Genomic DNA, 16,231 nt, shown 5'->3' with positions numbered 1-16,231 from the left:
AATCTGCACAGTTGGACTTAATTTGCCAGTATTCAGTAGTAAGTTCTACCTGCTATGAGTCACACTTATTGTGTTACATTTATTTCAGGGACAGAAAGGTTGCCATGATGTGAGATAGAATATCACCATATAAAATAAGTTTATGGGTCATGATAAACGCAATACATAATATAAGGTTAACTTTATAAATTCAATTATAAACGATTCCACTGTAATAGTACATATAATAACATAAATTGGACCAGTTTGAAATAAATGTGGTTATTTTGGATACATAGAAGCACACCTGCCACGTAAAATTTGTATATAATTATCAGACACCATCGAGTGTACCACAAGTACCTAAGCTGATCTCTTGAATAACAATTTTTCCATTAATAACAGTTACTTAAAAAGTACCATAAAGCACAGGAATGGTCGTTTTTAATACGGATTGATGAAGTAGCGATACACAAGAGTTGCTAACACTCCAAGCGCTACAGGAATTAACCACGAACGCCAGGAACCACTGTAATTTCAAATTCAATTCATTTAGTATAAGTCTTCATTCGTATTGATAGCATTTTAAGAGATTGCTGTTCAAGGGTATCGAAAGAAATCAGAGTTATCCGAGGTAACATTCACAATTTTGGATTTCCTTGAAATCATAAAATTTTTAGGCATATACCTAGATTCGTCATCTTCACTCTTTTCACTCGACCAATCTCTGCTCTTTTTTTCTTCTGATTTTGTTCTATCCTCCTGAAAGTTAATGGAAAATCATTGAAACTGTTTCGTCTGAAAGTGAGAAAGATTTGAGGAACTAAATAATATGAAAAAAGGAAAATAGAATAGAAAAGAACTGTTACAGTGTACAAGTTGAATAACACAAATTTTGACACTCACTTCGATAAGTTCTCCTATTTTGAATGGTTCCATCATATGTCTAGCATCACTAGAGTGCCCGACATCTTCAAAGGGCTCAGATCCGTCAATTCCAGCTTGTTCTAAGAGCACCTCTTCGCCACCAGGGTGCTGAATTTTCCATACAACATTACATCATTATTGTATTCATTCGATAATGGCAACAAGTAGTCTGCTGCATGCAGCAAACAGGTGACAGACAGTCACGATTGTTGATGCGGTATATTGAATGTACTGTAAATTGATACCTCGTTGAGAAAGGCGGTTACATCGTAAACTTTATTATGGATTATGATCCAAGTGTCTTCGCTATGATTGTGCTTAGCAACTTCCGCCCGCGAGTAAAGCTTCGTGGCAGTTGTCGTCGAACCTTCGGTCGCCATTTTACTTAGCACGCAGCCTCGGGTAACGTTCTTTCCTTTGAAATTGAATTGGAACTGAATCAAAAACAATTTTGGCCTCGTTCACAATTTACTTGATTCGTTGTTGTAACTTTACCCCAAATTAACAATACAACACTTCTCCTAGAATCCTAATTTATGCACTGTCACTTGATCGAATGATGACCCTCAGCCGCTTTATCGGCGTGCGCCAGCGACAGTCAGTATAACCCCACAATCATCACGTAGGTTTTGCCGTTCTTTACTCCCACCACGCCGATAGTTACCGGCAAGTGACGTCTAGTGGCCGCCGCTGCTGTCAGTAACTGCAGGTCAGCTGCAGCTCAAGATGCAGGAAACATGAGTGATTCAACTAGAAACTGGCGAACACGTCTGCAGTCTTTACTCTCTACCATTCTCCGCCAGATGTCTCACTGTTAATAAATTGGCTTTTCCCTAGTTTTCTGTTTAGGTCCCCTCACTTCCGGTTTGCGCACGGGCCACATGGTTCCTTCGTTGGAACCTAACACCCGTATTCCTAGCAGAGAGAAACCTTTCATAGTCCCTCCTTATCTCAAGGATAAAGGACGCCTTGATGAAGGCTTCCTTGAATCTCAGAGGCGTCCTTGTTTCATAGTCACAACTTGGCTCTCCCTTCCAGAAAGAAGACATATTTAGGGATATGTGATTGCTTATGGTGGTGAAACTGCTGATCGAAGCGCCACTCGGCTATATTTAAATCTAACTTAAACCGCTTGCCTCTCATTGTCAAGTTGCGTCGGTGATGAGAGTGCATAACCTCAAAGAAGTTAACCTGTGGACTGGCTGTGACCGCGTCATACGGGTCATAAGTGCATAGACGCCAAGCGTAAGCGCAAGCGTTGGCTACATGAAACGAAACAGCCAATCGCAGTGCCGAAGGTTTCCTCATGGAAGCTCGAGACCTGCCTTGAAAGAAGGAGGCCAATAAGGCTCCTTATTCTGTCGAGGAAGGTCTATGAAACGTGAAATGAGGAACAAGGAATCCTTGTTCCTCAAGAAAGGACTAAGAATTCGGGTAAACCTGCTGCTGAATTTACGTGACGTAATTAGAGTCTATTAAAATTAAAAATCTATTGTGGGAAAAGGAATCAATGTACATCTATATTAATTTTTCTCTGCAATTAGTCTAATTTCGAATTTCCTAAAACTAAATTCTGAAATGTTGAACGTACCGTATTTGAAAAGTTTCTTGACAGTTTTTGGAAATTACGGAATTTTCTTTTGAATATACTCAACTTGTGTAGGTATAAATTTTGTACGCAATCCGTAACAATATCACATTTGAGCAATGCCCGAACATTTACTACGTAAATTTTGGAATTACGTAACAAATTTTAAATTTTTAACAATTATATCGTACACGTTCTGTAAAATTGACTGAATTTGGGTAGAACTGGGTTCGTAAATTCATTCAAAATTGTGTTGTGAGTAGGAATTTTGAAAACATTTTATTCATAAGCTATCATTGACTGTGTTGTTTGCCATGCCCGTGTGGACCGTCTACTGTATTATTAATCAAATGAAGTTATGATTTTCCATAAGATAATTTGGGGTAGTAGGTAGGGCATATGACTAGTAATCCGAACATTGCAAGCGATCAGGGTTTCGAATACGGGTTGGAACAAATTACGATGTAATGCTTCTATTGGATCTGTGGCGTTTTCGTCGAATACAGTTACTGTGAAGTTGTTAATTGAAATGATGTCCCTGCTTACTTTTAAAAAGTCAACGAAATCAGTGATCGAACCATTTTTTATCAACTTTTTTCATTTCACAGTTTTAGTATATATTTAAGATGAAGTTACTAAACACGTATCGTGAATTTAAAAAATCTGTAATTTAAAATTAATCTAAAAATTTGCAGATCATAAATCGCATAATGATATCCAAGTTTACGATATTTATCGCACTAATGTTTGGTAATTTTACTAAACTGTGCTATTAATTAGTAATCACACAATTACTAATACTAAAATTATTTATTACGTGTATAGTAAATTCACAATTTCGAACCCGAATAGTTCTTTCTATACTTCTATTAGTAATTTTACAACAGAAATTTTCAACAGTGCAGTTCATTTGAGCACCGCCGTCGCAGCACAATTTATAAGTTCAACAATAATCAATTCCAATACTGTTGAATGAAATTCATAAACAGTAAAGAATTGAGTTCATAAATACTTACTGCAAATCAGTTTTAATTTTACATATACGTATTGTAACTCTAATTTCTGTTACCCTCAGATGAGGACTTATCGTTCACACTTTGGCGCGATTTCGTAATCACCCTATATTCAATAAACAATAATAAAACGATATCTGTTGGACGCCAGTCGCTTCAGCGTCAATTCTTAAATAAATATAGGTACGATACGATATTAATAATTAGTGAACCAGTTGTATGGTAGAGTCAAGAGTGGCGGTATTTAAGGCAGTTAACGATAATATAATTAAAGAAATCAATAAATAAAGAATGAACTCAAGTAATGAAAAATTAACAGGTCAATCAGTCGTATGTTGTCGATTAGGTTCACAACTTCGAGTCACTCAAGTTAGATTACAAAAAGTATAGAGATAGTTAATAACTCAGACAATAATAGTTTACAAAATTTTCAATAAAATAGAGTCGAACAGTAACTTTGAACGAAAGACGATATTTAATAAACAGAATTGAGCGTAGCTCGAGAACTCTATCAATTCAAGACGAGAGAGAGAACTTTATTAGCTATCGATAGTTGACAAAAGTGACGATAGTTTGGACAGTAGTAAAAAAAGAGTAAGAAGACTTTATGACAGATTTCAACTAATAGGAAGTATTGACGTTAATTAACAATTTACGAAAATTGATAGCTTAGGCGACAGAATATTAATTGCAGGAAATTACGAGAGACAATTTGCGGGAACGTTATCGATAGACAATAAAATACAAGATTTACAGCGTTTAGAAATTCGAGAGGATTCATAGAGAAATCTTCGAACATGATTTTCGAGAGAATATAAAATTGTGAAAGATCGAGAAATTTAGATAAGGGCTCGCAAGGTAAAGAAATACACTAAATACACGTTATTACGATAAAATCAGCGATAATAAGCAGAACTTGAATTAACAAAGAAGTACGAGATTGCAAGAATTAAAATATAGCAGGTAATAATAATCAATACAAGACTTTTACCAAGCGATAGAAAAGGTACGGTAGTATTTAATAATACCTCTATCAGTATTCAGCGGCTTAATCTATGCTCGGACGTACTCCAAGGAATTCGAATTACGATAGAAAACATGCACAATAGTAAATAAAGTATGTATAATAGGCGATATGGTAAATAAAATATCATAAGCACTACTAGCACAGAAAATTAAGAGTAAAGTAAGGTAAAGATAGCTCAAGACACGGTAGAAATGACAGAAGCAAGCTAATAGAAATTTACAGGTAATCAGAGAAATTTACAGATACGAGAGAAACACTTATTCGGCAATTACGAGGTCGCTCAAGGATACGGAATTAATTAATTACTGAAACCATGCAGTCACACGACGGCTTACCGCAACTCAGAGCCGTGGACCATAACACAGAAACTGGCATCACACTATGCAACCAAAAAAAAAAGAAAAATACTTTACGCAAGAAAATAGAAATTATGAGCAACTTTTCAACGATACAACAAAAAGGTAGAAGCCTTACCTTCGTCGGTGACTCGGGCTCACAAGCACTGAATTTAATTTAAATTAAACTTATCGGTAACACAAAAAAGAAATGGTGAAAGGAAGGTAATCGGTTTAGAAAGGAAAGATGCTAAACGATAGTGCAACCGATTGAGAGTTTTGGAGAAGAACGGCAGCGATAGAACAAATAGCGATAACAACCATACTGGTAACGAAGAAGGAAAGGCAAAGTAACTGAAGGAAAAGTCTAGATCAACGAGAGTAAGGAAGGAACATGATGTCTTCTGCCGGGTTGAGCGTAGAGTAGACGGAGATCGGAGTTCGGCTCGCCGATCTCGCCGGTGTCGTCAGGTGATCCTTTTTCCCGTGATTGGTCGTTCGTTCCCCACCATAATTGGGTCATCCCTCTTGTGGTGAATATTGGTTACGGTTACGTCACGCGTTTTTGAAGATTACCGATAGATGACACGTAATGTTCCGCCTGTAACTTCTTCTTTGACACCAGCTCGTTTCCAGTCGCTGTACCTCACTGTCCAGGTTACCTATCGTCGGGGACTCCTTGGTGGAGGCACACGCTCAATGTCTTCCGGCCAAAGTTCACCGGCTGGAGAGCGACGGCATGGGTCCTTGCTGACAGAAAAACAGTCGCTTTCGTAGGGTGGCGTCGTGATGGTAGCGTATGTCTGCCTACGATAATAACCGTGGTCCTTGTCTACAGGAACGCGGCTTCGAGTATCGCAGATTACTCTCGAGGGCGGTAACAACCGCTGTAACGGTAGCAGTTAAGAATCGGTCCGGCGCCTGGCCGGGAAGTGCATCTTTTGCATGGCTTTGTTTACCGATTCCGCGGCATCAAGGAAAGCGGGCGGCTGACTTCTTCTGGAGAAGGTCACGCGGCTGTAGGGAGGATTTTAGCGTCGAGATGGTAGCCTGGTGTTTCTGAAACACACCAGGGATAGCGGCATCAGGCAGTCGGTAGATGAAATCATCGGTAGTAGCTGGTCCCTCGGTGGTCGGGATCGTTGTCGTCCCGGTACCTTGTTTACTTGGGTTGAAGCGAGAAATTACAGAATTTACAAATAAAGAATTAGTAATTAGTAGGTATTGCCTATTTTGTATCGAGTTCGCTTGGAGTACCCCGCCAGGGACGCGTTTTCCAGAAGTTTCCTTTAGTTTTGTGCTTTTGTGACGAGCGGTTATAAAATTCCACGTTACAGTGTGTATAATATACATTTTGTAGGAATTAGTTTAATAACAAAAAATAATTAAATTGGGAATGGACCGATCCTACAAAAGCAACTTCTAGCGAGTAAAGTTTTCTACAGAAAATATTACACAAGTTTTTTTCCACAGAATCCAGTTCTACGGAATAAAATGGACTTCTGGACTGGTTCCACAGAATTCACGTCAGTCCTACAAAAACAAATTCTGACAGCAGAGGATTGTTTCTACAGAAAAATTATTGAAGTAATTTCAGAATTATTTCGCCGGAAACTGCATTTAAGTAATTTGTGACATTTTAAAGGGTTAGGCACATACGAGACCAAAACACGCCATCCCATGATAAGAACGCTGAAGGTGAGTGTATGAAGTGTATCACCCCGGAAGCTAGAGTAAGTTGGGCTTCACTTTTTAGACAAAAATAGTAGGAGAATTCCGATGGTGCCGTCACACGGAAGGCAGTCCGCAGTTGTATTTTGTCATGTTACCAACTCACAACTGTGGTCTTTTTTTTTTATTAACAATCATACGCCAAAAAACGTGTTTTTTTAGTATTTTGCTTATAAAAGCAAAACCGATGAAGCAATCTTGATACTGCCAACAGACGAATTGTAAAGGACGCGCTTCTATTACTATTGTAACGTTCTTTGACGTTACGGAAATAAATACGGATCCGCGAGTTTGATTATCAAGCCAAAATCAAAAGCGTGAATAAAATGTTGCGAAAAAGCTTTAATTGCGAAATATGTGTTTCTCGTTTTAAGTCTGAAACAAGACTGTTTTTACAATAATGTTGGTTGACGCAGCAACCTTATTCTTTTGAAAGACATAAGAGGTTTATAAACGTCTTTTATCTATGGTGACTACTAGGTCATTAAAAAGGGGGCAAAACGGGTGATTTCACCCTTTGTAACACTATTATAAATACCCTTCATCCACTACTTGATTGCTTTCTCGCGGATGGCCGTATTTAGCCATGTTTGGGATCATTTTTTGCTTATTCTCCAGCATTTTGGCAAAAAATAAAAGTATACGTTTTCGCCAAATTTCGCCATGAAAAATTTTAATTGAACCATTCGTGATGCATCCAGACACACTGCAAAACAGTGCATTAAAAAATTCCAATCGCAATTGTGCAAAAACTGGTCATCTGACAACACCTGTCTTATGCGCAAATAAAGAACATATTAATCACTACTATTATCCGAAGGGCCTGCGCTACAACTTAAAAATGACGGAGTTATACATTGAAGAAAAAAAAAATTTTCTATGCTTTTTAGTCTTTTCTCCGGTACTAATTATCCAATCGCGTGGTTCGAAAACCCATTTTGTTCGCATTTTGATTCTTTACAACTCGTCCCTTGACAGTATTAACATTGCTTCATTAGTTTCACTTTTATAAGCAAAAAACTCAAAAGTTCACTTTTTTGTGTATAATTGTTAATAAAAAAAAGGCCATAGCTGCGAGTATGAAACATTACATAATACAACTACGGACTGTCTTTCGCGTTACGGCACAGCCGGAATTCTCTTAGTATTTTTGTCACAGAATCACTTTCTACTCTATTGGTTGGCTTATTTTTCTAGAAACGAACTACGTAGAAGCGATTTCTGTAGAAACTGTCATCTTCCAATAAAATTCGTTTTTGTAGAATAGGGTTCCGTAGAACCGGTCCTGCTATCCATTCCATCCCGTAGATGTGGGTTCTATAGAATGATGTTTTTGGCAGAAAAGTACCTGTAGGATACATATTTCTTGTAAGACTAGATTCTGCAGAATCAAAGCTAACTCGATAAATCAATTTTACTATAAACTAATACATTATCCATAAGTGCTTAAACTTATTTTTATGTCGTATGTAAATTAAAGTATAGCTAACAACTGAACCGAACCCAAAATTATCCTTTGTTCGGTCTCAAATGTAATTAATTTTTGTCGTTCGTTTCTCAATTCTTATCGTGATCGGTTTGACCGGCTTCAACATCAGGTCTGCCTTCAGTTTGATATCCTGTATCGATTGTACATCATCTTTTTTGATGATGTATCTTCGTAGAACCGTCGAAAGGAGTGTCTTCATCGCCATCATGGCATACTTTATACCTGAAATAACGATTGGATCATCTATTATTCCCGACCATTGCTGATAGCTCCTTTGAATCCGTAATCCTAGAATATACCTAGACAATTTCGCGGCCCGGCACTGAATGGCACGTAACAGTAAGGATGTCGTTTCGCAACTTCTTCGGGTAGGAACCTGTCAGGATCAAATTTCAGTGGCTCAGGCCAAAACTCTTCGTTTCTGTGAGCTTTCAAGATTCCAAGAACAACTGAACTCCCTGCTGGTAACGTGTGCTCACCTGAAACCAACAATGCAATTGCAGTGCGAACATTATTAAAGTTAAGAAAATTCAGAGTTTAAAACCGAGAGTCAAACCTATGTCCAAATCTTCCGTAACTGCGCGAACAAGAATTGGCCCGATGGGGAATAGCCGCATAGTTTCTTTGATAACACGTTCCATGTATTCCATACGTGGTAAGTCTTCGTGTGTCACGGTTCGTTCGTCGTTATCATCATTTCCGAAAATCTCATAGAGTTCTTCGTAAACTTTGTTCTGTAAAAGACATCGATGATCGTTCCATTGTCATGGCAAAATTTCGGCAACTGTAATAAATCTCAATACCTACACACCTGTACGTTTGGATAAGAAGCCAGCATCAACATTACGAACGAATTTACTATCGCTGTTGTATCATTTCCCTGGGAAACCAAAATTTGCACATTACGTTGGTGAAAAATTTCCGAAATCATAGAACGAATAATACAATCAAATACACGCTCATGGTGCCAAACATCGTGAAATACATACAGCAAGCATCATCGTATCAACTTCTTCACGTAGTTCGTCATCCGTAAATTTTTCTCCATTATGAGTCAACTCCATGAGAAGATCTAAGAAAGCTTTTCTACGAAATTCCCCGTTACCTGTCGGTAAAAAGTGCAAAATGGATTAAGAAATTGCACGACGGTCATATTTTTTGACGTCGATAATGCAGCTGTCTGCAGTTGCTAAGTGTTCTAACTTACGAGACTCTTTTTCCGGCTTGCCATTGGCTTGGAAATATGCTTTCTTCTTTTTCTGTATCACCTGATAAACAAGACAAACAACGTATAAGTATACCGCAGAATATAAAAACTAAAGTGTTTATAAACGCGTTATATACCTCTTCGGTAAGACTGTGCAAGTAATTGACGCACTCTTTCTGAGTTTTGCCAAGTTGTGTCCGCTCAAAGATGAAATCTGGGTGCAGCCAGATTTGGAACATTCTTCTGAATATGCCGCTCGAGATACTGAAACAATTAAGCAGCACACGCAGTATATTTGGGAAAGTTTCAGAGAAAGTTTGAAGGAGGAAATAATACAGAACTGACAATTCTTCAGACCTTTTTGTAGCTTCAACGTAGCGACAACTGGACTCGGTTTGTGCTCTCACAGACACCCCCATTGCAGTTTCTGTAGTTAAACGTGCAATTCTTTAAACATGAACCAACTGGCGAATGAAGAATGAACCTGAAGTTGGACAATTACAACTTACCGCAAATAATGTCCAACGTACAGAGTGACACGTAATGAAATACGTCGAATTCCGCCCCGTCCAGTTCAACCTCCATTTGCTGATTCAATATTTTCGACTGGATCGCAAAGACTTCCACGAATGATTCCAAGATTCGGGAGTTAAAGGTTGGCATTATGAGCTTCCGGTGGACACGCCATTTCGATGCTGAATCCAAAAATTTGCAAATTATGATCGTTCTGGATTCAAAGCAAGGAAATTAACGAGACAAAAACGGTTAATGTTACTCGGAGAATTTGCCCCCCCCCCCCCCCCCCCCACATCCCTCCTCGCAAAACATACTCATACTTATGTATTCAAGACGTGCGCATGAAACTCTATTGAGTCTGTGGAGTAATTTGATAACTTGTACGTAAGGCACGTTGCGTCAAGCATTGAAGTATAATAACGTCAACTTACCGGGGGCCGTAAACAATCCTGTCCCTAACCATGGCCGGATAAACTTGTAAAGGTCTTCTTTTTCGATAGTTTTTTGGCTGAGAAAAATCCTCTGGAAGAAATGAGAAATCCGTTATCATTGTACGACGATGTCATTCATCGAAGTCAATTATTTGTTATACCTTCATTTGCTCGGGATTACTAACGCCGAAGAACAATCGGTGGCCAAGCCAGACGCGAAACGGGGAAGGATACGAGTTCAAAAGCTCCATAATCTTCATCAGGATGTCTAAAGTAGTTTGATTAAAACCAAAAATGTGAAAATTCATATCGTTCGAAAGAGACGAATGTATTCAAACACGTTTATATCACCTTCGGTATTTCCGACGAATCCAAGGGCATTACCGAAAAACGGCAGTAACGGAGGTCCGCTGAATTTTGAGACCTGTTTGTACAGACGCAGTCTTCTCAGGTGGTAAATTACAATACTAATTATTCCGCAGAGTATTGCGGATGTTACGATAAAACCGCTGATGCTAACGGCTGCTGTCATTCTGAAATTTTACGGCGATTTTCAGCTTTTTCAGAGTTACACGCGTACGTTTAATTCATTCGCTTGGTATGTGTAACAGGTCAGGGACGATATTTTGACGGACAATTTATTTCATTGGTTCTTGATCCTGTCGAAGAAATATCGCACATACAAATTTGGACATAACCGCCACAATCACCTTGGCTCAAAGTACGTGGATCCCTGTTTTAACGATATCACATTGACCCCGGGACATTTGTTCTACCTTGGCGTCATACGTGCACATAATTCGTAATAACCGCATCTATCTTGTAAGACAGACCCAATACTAACCGCGACAAAGGGTGTGACAAAAGTGTGTTTCTATAATAATTGGCTAATTGATCTGACCCGAACTCCATCCAAATAACATATTTTTTCAACAAAGATCGTCGCAGTAATACATGCTTGACAAAGAATTTTCAGCGTAGAATTTAATCCCGAATTTCAATGAAACCTACGGTGAGAAGATGATTCTACGGATGTCAAAGTACGGATGTTTTTTGAACAAAATTGTTACACGGCGATCATTTCAGCGATGCAGGCAAAACAGGAATAATTATTTCATTTTATTATTTTACGTTATTTTTTATAAGCCCAACAGTCTCATTTAAAAGACTGGTTAAAGGGTTAATCGGGTAAATAAGAGAATAAATAATCGCATAAAAATAAGCATATGAATAAACATTACATAGAAAAAAAAGTGAAACAGAAACAGAGAAAGTGAAATACAAAAAATACAGAAATAACAGAAAAATTTGAAGTAGATGCTTAGTCGATGTCAATGGAAATGTGTGAAATGAATAACGAAGTGCGCTTGCAGCGAGTTATCACAAAGTGGAATTGAAGTATAATTTGTGGGGTATATAAGTTATAGAAAAACAGGGCTATATTTTCTGTCGTACCTTAGCCTCTTCTTGAATGCACTATGGTTCTATAGAACAATACTGTATGATGATTCGCGATTGACTGACCATCCCGAAGTTAGCTAACAATAAGTGGGTGCCTCCTCCATACATGTATTATATATATGGCCTCCTGATTGGATTCACAAGCACATATAATTTAAATTTCACCTTGAATATTGTCCAGGAAAAAAAATTTACCTTCAATTGTTTCCAAGTAATCATTTATACCTCTGTGAAATAATTCAACACTATCGACTTAATTCTTAATATTTGAACGGGAAACAGTTGGGAGCTCGATTTTTTATTTTAATTCACGGAAGATGAACATTCTGATGAATAAGAATTCTCGACCTCGTATGTAATCTATTATAGAATCTTGGTGATCGGTCAATTAAGAAAACGTATTTTTAGTTAACGTTTCGACCCGGATATGGGCCCTCCTCAGAACGATTTATTTTTTAACTGTCAAGAATAACAAAAAGATTTTTTAGTTAGCTAACTCATTTCAGGCCTAAAATTAGTATGCGAAAAGTTAAGTGCGAACAACTATTATACCCATACAAAATTCCCAGATCCCTCTAATTTGAAAAATTAATTCTGTACAGACGTGCTTCCGCCTGGAAGTCACAGGTCAAAGCCAATAAGCAATCGAAATACTGACATAGTCATTACGGGCCAATAATACCCAGACGAAACGATCAGTGGCTGAATTTCAAACCTGATATTTGATTTTAACGTTTTATTTAAAAATAATGCCATCCAGATTCTGATTGAATCTCGGTATTAATTAAATGCGATATTTACGGAACACGTAGTCAATCAGACGTTAAAAATTATGTTTCAGTATCGAAATGGAGAAATGAATGGAAAAAGTACGTTGTCATTGAATAAAAAAGAAGATTGTTCCAGCGAAAGTGAAGACGGAAATTATCTGCCGGATGTACGTTTAATACGATAATTTTTTATTCGAAAATAATAATACAAGAGTATTAATTTTTGCAGTTGAATTGCAAGTTATATGTGCGTCTATGTCGTATATATTACAGTATTTTATTATATATCTGCTGTGATGGGCAGCGTGTTGTTTATTATATTATATTACATTACTTGTTAAATATTGTGCTCAAATTATATTTTGATAAAATTTTTATAATTCCTATTATACGATGAATAATAATCTTCTTGAGAGAAAAAAAATTTATGAAGCTGTCTGCCTTTCCTCCTACAGAATGTTCATCTATTATAGAATCTTGGTGATCGGTCAATTAAGAAAACGTATTTTTAGTTAACGTTTCGACCGGGATATGGGCCCTCCTCAGAAAGATTTATTTTTTAACTGTCAAGAATAAGAAAAAGATTTTTTATAAAACAAATAATAGTACTAGAAGTAATCAGACTTAAATATTGTAGATGCAATACTCTTAGAGCTATTATATATTGTTGATTAGTAAGAACCTTATGATTAATTGAAATAAGGATGTCTTTAGGTGTTATTTACCTTATGAATTAAGTAAGTGGACTAAGATGTAGTCGAATTCACAATTACTATTGATGGAGACAGTGTACTTTTGAGTGACGGTAGACAATGTCAATCTTCAGGTTATTTTATATGTGGGAGTTAATAGTTGGAAGTCATTAATTAAAAAGGTTAAAGAACTATGTTTCTTCACAGTGAGTATGTCATTGTGTCAAAAGGTTATTAAGTAGGTCTTTTTAGCAATAAAATTAATTCACAGGTGTCAAAGAAGTGGAGGTAGGTTCTTTATAATTAACTTCCACATGTCTAACGAAATATTGTTGGTTGAACCAATTGAGTCAACAGGTGAATAACGACTGATGGGAGAAAACAATGTAATCCAGAGTGAAGGTGAACAGTTATAAACAATTATACAGAAAAACAATAAATATTTTGTAAGAAAGGTTATGTAGAGAGGACTGTATAATGTGGACAAAAAATTTTTTTGTATGTAGTTAAGGTTAAACAATATTTGTTGTGTGGGCGGAGATTAGAGGTTTGTAAATATTGCTTAAATGTTCAACATCTTGTCTAAGATTAACAGAATTGGTATGACCTACAATGTTGCACACTTCTAATAACAGTCTTCTATAATAATTGTGTTCTTCGCAAAGGATGTTTGTGTTGTCGTAATTAAAAGTGTGTTGTTTATCGATACTATGTTTCGTTAGAGCTGTGTGACGTTCTTCAATCTCATGTACGTTGCGTTGGTGTTCCCTAATTCTAGTGTTGAGATGTCGACCAGTTTGACCTACGTAGACTTGATTGCAATCACATTGCATGGTATTTTATACACGACATTAGATCGTTTGCCTATGGGGATCTTGTCTTTTCCTGTATCAAAAACTAGTTGTAAATCTTTTGAATTTTTTCCAACAAACTTGACATTATATTTGGCGAATAAGCGGTTAAGTAACTCAAAAAGGCCGGATACATATGGGATGTGGGATATATGTAGTAGCGGGTCTATCGTTATCTTCAGCGGGAGCAGAGTCAATATTATTGTCGAATATGTTGTTGATGTAGGTGCGTCTCTTATTAATTTGTTGGTGTAATAGGCCATGAGGGTAATCATTCCATCTTAGTACATTGTATATGAGCGACAGGTTTTTTTCCTGGAACTCTGTACTAGCTAGTTTGATAGCTCGGTCAACTAGGTTAAAGATGGTGCCTATTTTGAAGGACAAAGGATGGTGAGAGTTAAAATTCAGGTATCTTTGTGACCAGGTTTTTTTGTGAAACCAATCTGTCTTGATATTATTATTATTGTGTATCAACAATACGTCTAAGAAACTGATGGCGTTATTTTCTTCAGTTTCGATGGTGAATTGTAATCTTGGATGGTACCGGTTAAAAATATTAAGAGTGTGACTTATTTTTTCATTTGGAACGGCAGTTAAGAATATCATCCACGTATCGAAAGTAGAACGGTAAAACAAAACCAAGATCATTAATGCAAGACGTTTCCAAGTCTTCCATGACCAGGTCTGACAGGATTGGGGAGAGAGGAGATCCCATAGGCAAACCAAACTGTTGTGCATAAGTATCGTTATTAAATTTAAATATTGCGGAGTCAAAACATATTTTTAAGGCTTTATCAAGTTCAATCAGGGGAATTGGGATCTTATTTTCCAAAGAAGCCCACCGGTTGTTTACTGCACGCAATGCGAGATCTGTAGGAACGTTGGTAAAGAGTGAAATTACGTCTAGCGATATTAACGTGTAATTGTCCGGGATGATCAATGTTTTAATTGTATCAACTAAGAAAAAGCTATCCTTAACTCTCGAGAAGGGAGGTGTGATATTGGTGGTGAGCCATGAATTAATTGTTTTGGCTAAGGTATAGGTCGGGCTATTGACAGATGAGACGATTATTCCTAAAGGGACATCCTCTTTGTGAATTTTTGGAAGCCCATACGCGCGTGGAGGGACACTGTTGTACGTAGAAATGCTTCTATGTAGGTTTTTGGTTATAAGTTTGGAGGTAAACCAATTAAAATCCCAATGATGAATCCCAACATCGGATGCTAAACAATAAATTCATTGCTATAAAAAACCGAAATATCATCAAATTCACTAATTTACTTGCTCAAAAAAAATCTTTGAACAAACACAAAAACTCGTATTCAATTGGAAAAAATAACTGGTTAATTAAACTGTAATAAAACTGGTTAAGAAATCAAGTTAGATCCGATTTCACTAACCGTGTACTTGTTTTCCCAAAGTACCCCAAAAACAACATCAATAATTATGTCACTGATAAAAAAATCCGGGAGACCATGATTTTTTTAAAAAAAATAACCCCGAAATTATGTTTTTAAAAGCTGACAAAGGTAATACGTCGGTTGCTATATACAGAGACTCGTATAACAAAAAAATGAGACAGCAGCTTTCTGACACCAGTACGTATAGAATTGCTAGATATGATTTGTGTAACTCCCTATAAACGAGGGTGAATAAGCTCACTTTTAATTGGTTTACCTCCAAACTTATAACCAAAAACCTACATAGAAGCATTTCTACGTACAACAGTGTCCCTCCACGCGCGTATGGGCTTCCAAAAATTCACAAAGAGGATGTCCCTTTAGGAATAATCGTCTCATCTGTCAATAGCCCGACCTATACCTTAGCCAAAACAATTAATTCATGGCTCACCACCAATATCACACCTCCCTTCTCGAGAGTTAAGGATAGCTTTTTCTTAGTTGATACAATTAAAACATTGATCATCCCGGACAATTACACGTTAATATCGCTAGACGTAATTTCACTCTTTACCAACGTTCCTACAGATCTCGCATTGCGTACAGTAAACAACCGGTGGGCTTCTTTGGAAAATAAGATCCCAATTCCCCTGATTGAACTTGATAAAGCCTTAAAAATATGTTTTGACTCCGCAATATTTAAATTTAATAACGATACTTATGCACAACATATTCGACAATAATATTGACTCTGCTCCCGCTGAAGATAACGATAGACCCGCTACTACATATATCCCCATCCCATATGTA

General features: G+C 37.1%; 2 protein-coding genes across 6 annotated transcripts; both read right to left on the bottom strand.

Annotated features, from left to right (window-relative positions):
* Positions 1 to 122: 122 nt before the first annotated feature.
* LOC124298814 (cytochrome b5) lies at positions 123 to 1,661 on the bottom strand. 3 transcript variants are annotated; one of them, XM_046751336.1, is made up of 5 exons: positions 1,402 to 1,661; positions 1,152 to 1,316; positions 886 to 1,014; positions 668 to 741; positions 123 to 508 (listed from the first exon to the last, which is right to left on the bottom strand). In XM_046751336.1, the coding sequence occupies exons 2-5, from the start codon at positions 1,284 to 1,286 to the stop codon at positions 424 to 426; spliced, it is 423 nt and encodes a 140-aa protein (XP_046607292.1). In that variant the 5' UTR covers positions 1,287 to 1,316; positions 1,402 to 1,661; the 3' UTR covers positions 123 to 423. The 3 variants fall into 3 exon arrangements, with proteins under 3 accessions (XP_046607292.1, XP_046607291.1, XP_046607290.1); XM_046751335.1 differs by having other exon boundaries at positions 1,152 to 1,340; positions 1,402 to 1,660; XM_046751334.1 differs by having other exon boundaries at positions 1,152 to 1,321; positions 1,402 to 1,660.
* A 5,359-nt stretch (positions 1,662 to 7,020) lies between these two features.
* On the bottom strand, positions 7,021 to 12,052 carry LOC124298808 (cytochrome P450 4C1-like). 3 transcript variants are annotated; one of them, XM_046751323.1, is made up of 14 exons: positions 11,900 to 12,052; positions 11,699 to 11,831; positions 10,595 to 10,776; positions 10,405 to 10,511; positions 10,244 to 10,334; positions 9,806 to 9,991; positions 9,654 to 9,723; positions 9,434 to 9,560; positions 9,297 to 9,357; positions 9,079 to 9,194; positions 8,901 to 8,969; positions 8,646 to 8,823; positions 8,389 to 8,568; positions 7,021 to 8,311 (listed from the first exon to the last, which is right to left on the bottom strand). In XM_046751323.1, the coding sequence occupies exons 3-14, from the start codon at positions 10,773 to 10,775 to the stop codon at positions 8,127 to 8,129; spliced, it is 1,551 nt and encodes a 516-aa protein (XP_046607279.1). In that variant the 5' UTR covers position 10,776; positions 11,699 to 11,831; positions 11,900 to 12,052; the 3' UTR covers positions 7,021 to 8,126. The 3 variants fall into 3 exon arrangements, with proteins under 3 accessions (XP_046607279.1, XP_046607280.1, XP_046607278.1); XM_046751324.1 differs by having other exon boundaries at positions 11,930 to 12,052; XM_046751322.1 differs by having other exon boundaries at positions 11,699 to 12,052.
* Between the last annotated feature and the right edge of the window lie 4,179 nt (positions 12,053 to 16,231).

Source organism: Neodiprion virginianus, chromosome 2 (assembly GCF_021901495.1).
Source record: "Neodiprion virginianus isolate iyNeoVirg1 chromosome 2, iyNeoVirg1.1, whole genome shotgun sequence".
Classification (NCBI taxonomy): domain Eukaryota; kingdom Metazoa; phylum Arthropoda; class Insecta; order Hymenoptera; family Diprionidae; genus Neodiprion; species Neodiprion virginianus.
Note: the sequence above shows the minus strand (reverse complement) of the source record. Positions and strands in the feature narration are given on the sequence as shown.

Excerpts from the sequence above, each read along its gene's own strand:
- LOC124298814 (XM_046751336.1), bottom strand. The coding sequence starts at position 1,286 with ATGGCGACCGAAGGTTCGACGACAACTGCCACGAAGCTTTACTCGCGG. Across the intron at positions 1,015-1,151 it reads TAACCGCCTTTCTCAACGAG|CACCCTGGTGGCGAAGAGGT; the intron begins GTATCAATTTAC and ends TGGAAAATTCAG. Across the intron at positions 742-885 it reads AAATAGGAGAACTTATCGAA|GAGGATAGAACAAAATCAGA; the intron begins GTGAGTGTCAAA and ends ATTAACTTTCAG.
- LOC124298808 (XM_046751322.1), bottom strand. The coding sequence starts at position 10,775 with ATGACAGCAGCCGTTAGCATCAGCGGTTTTATCGTAACATCCGCAATA. Across the intron at positions 8,824-8,900 it reads CTTCTTATCCAAACGTACAG|AACAAAGTTTACGAAGAACT; the intron begins GTGTGTAGGTAT and ends TGTCTTTTACAG. Across the intron at positions 8,312-8,388 it reads CGGGCCGCGAAATTGTCTAG|GTATAAAGTATGCCATGATG; the intron begins GTATATTCTAGG and ends TCGTTATTTCAG.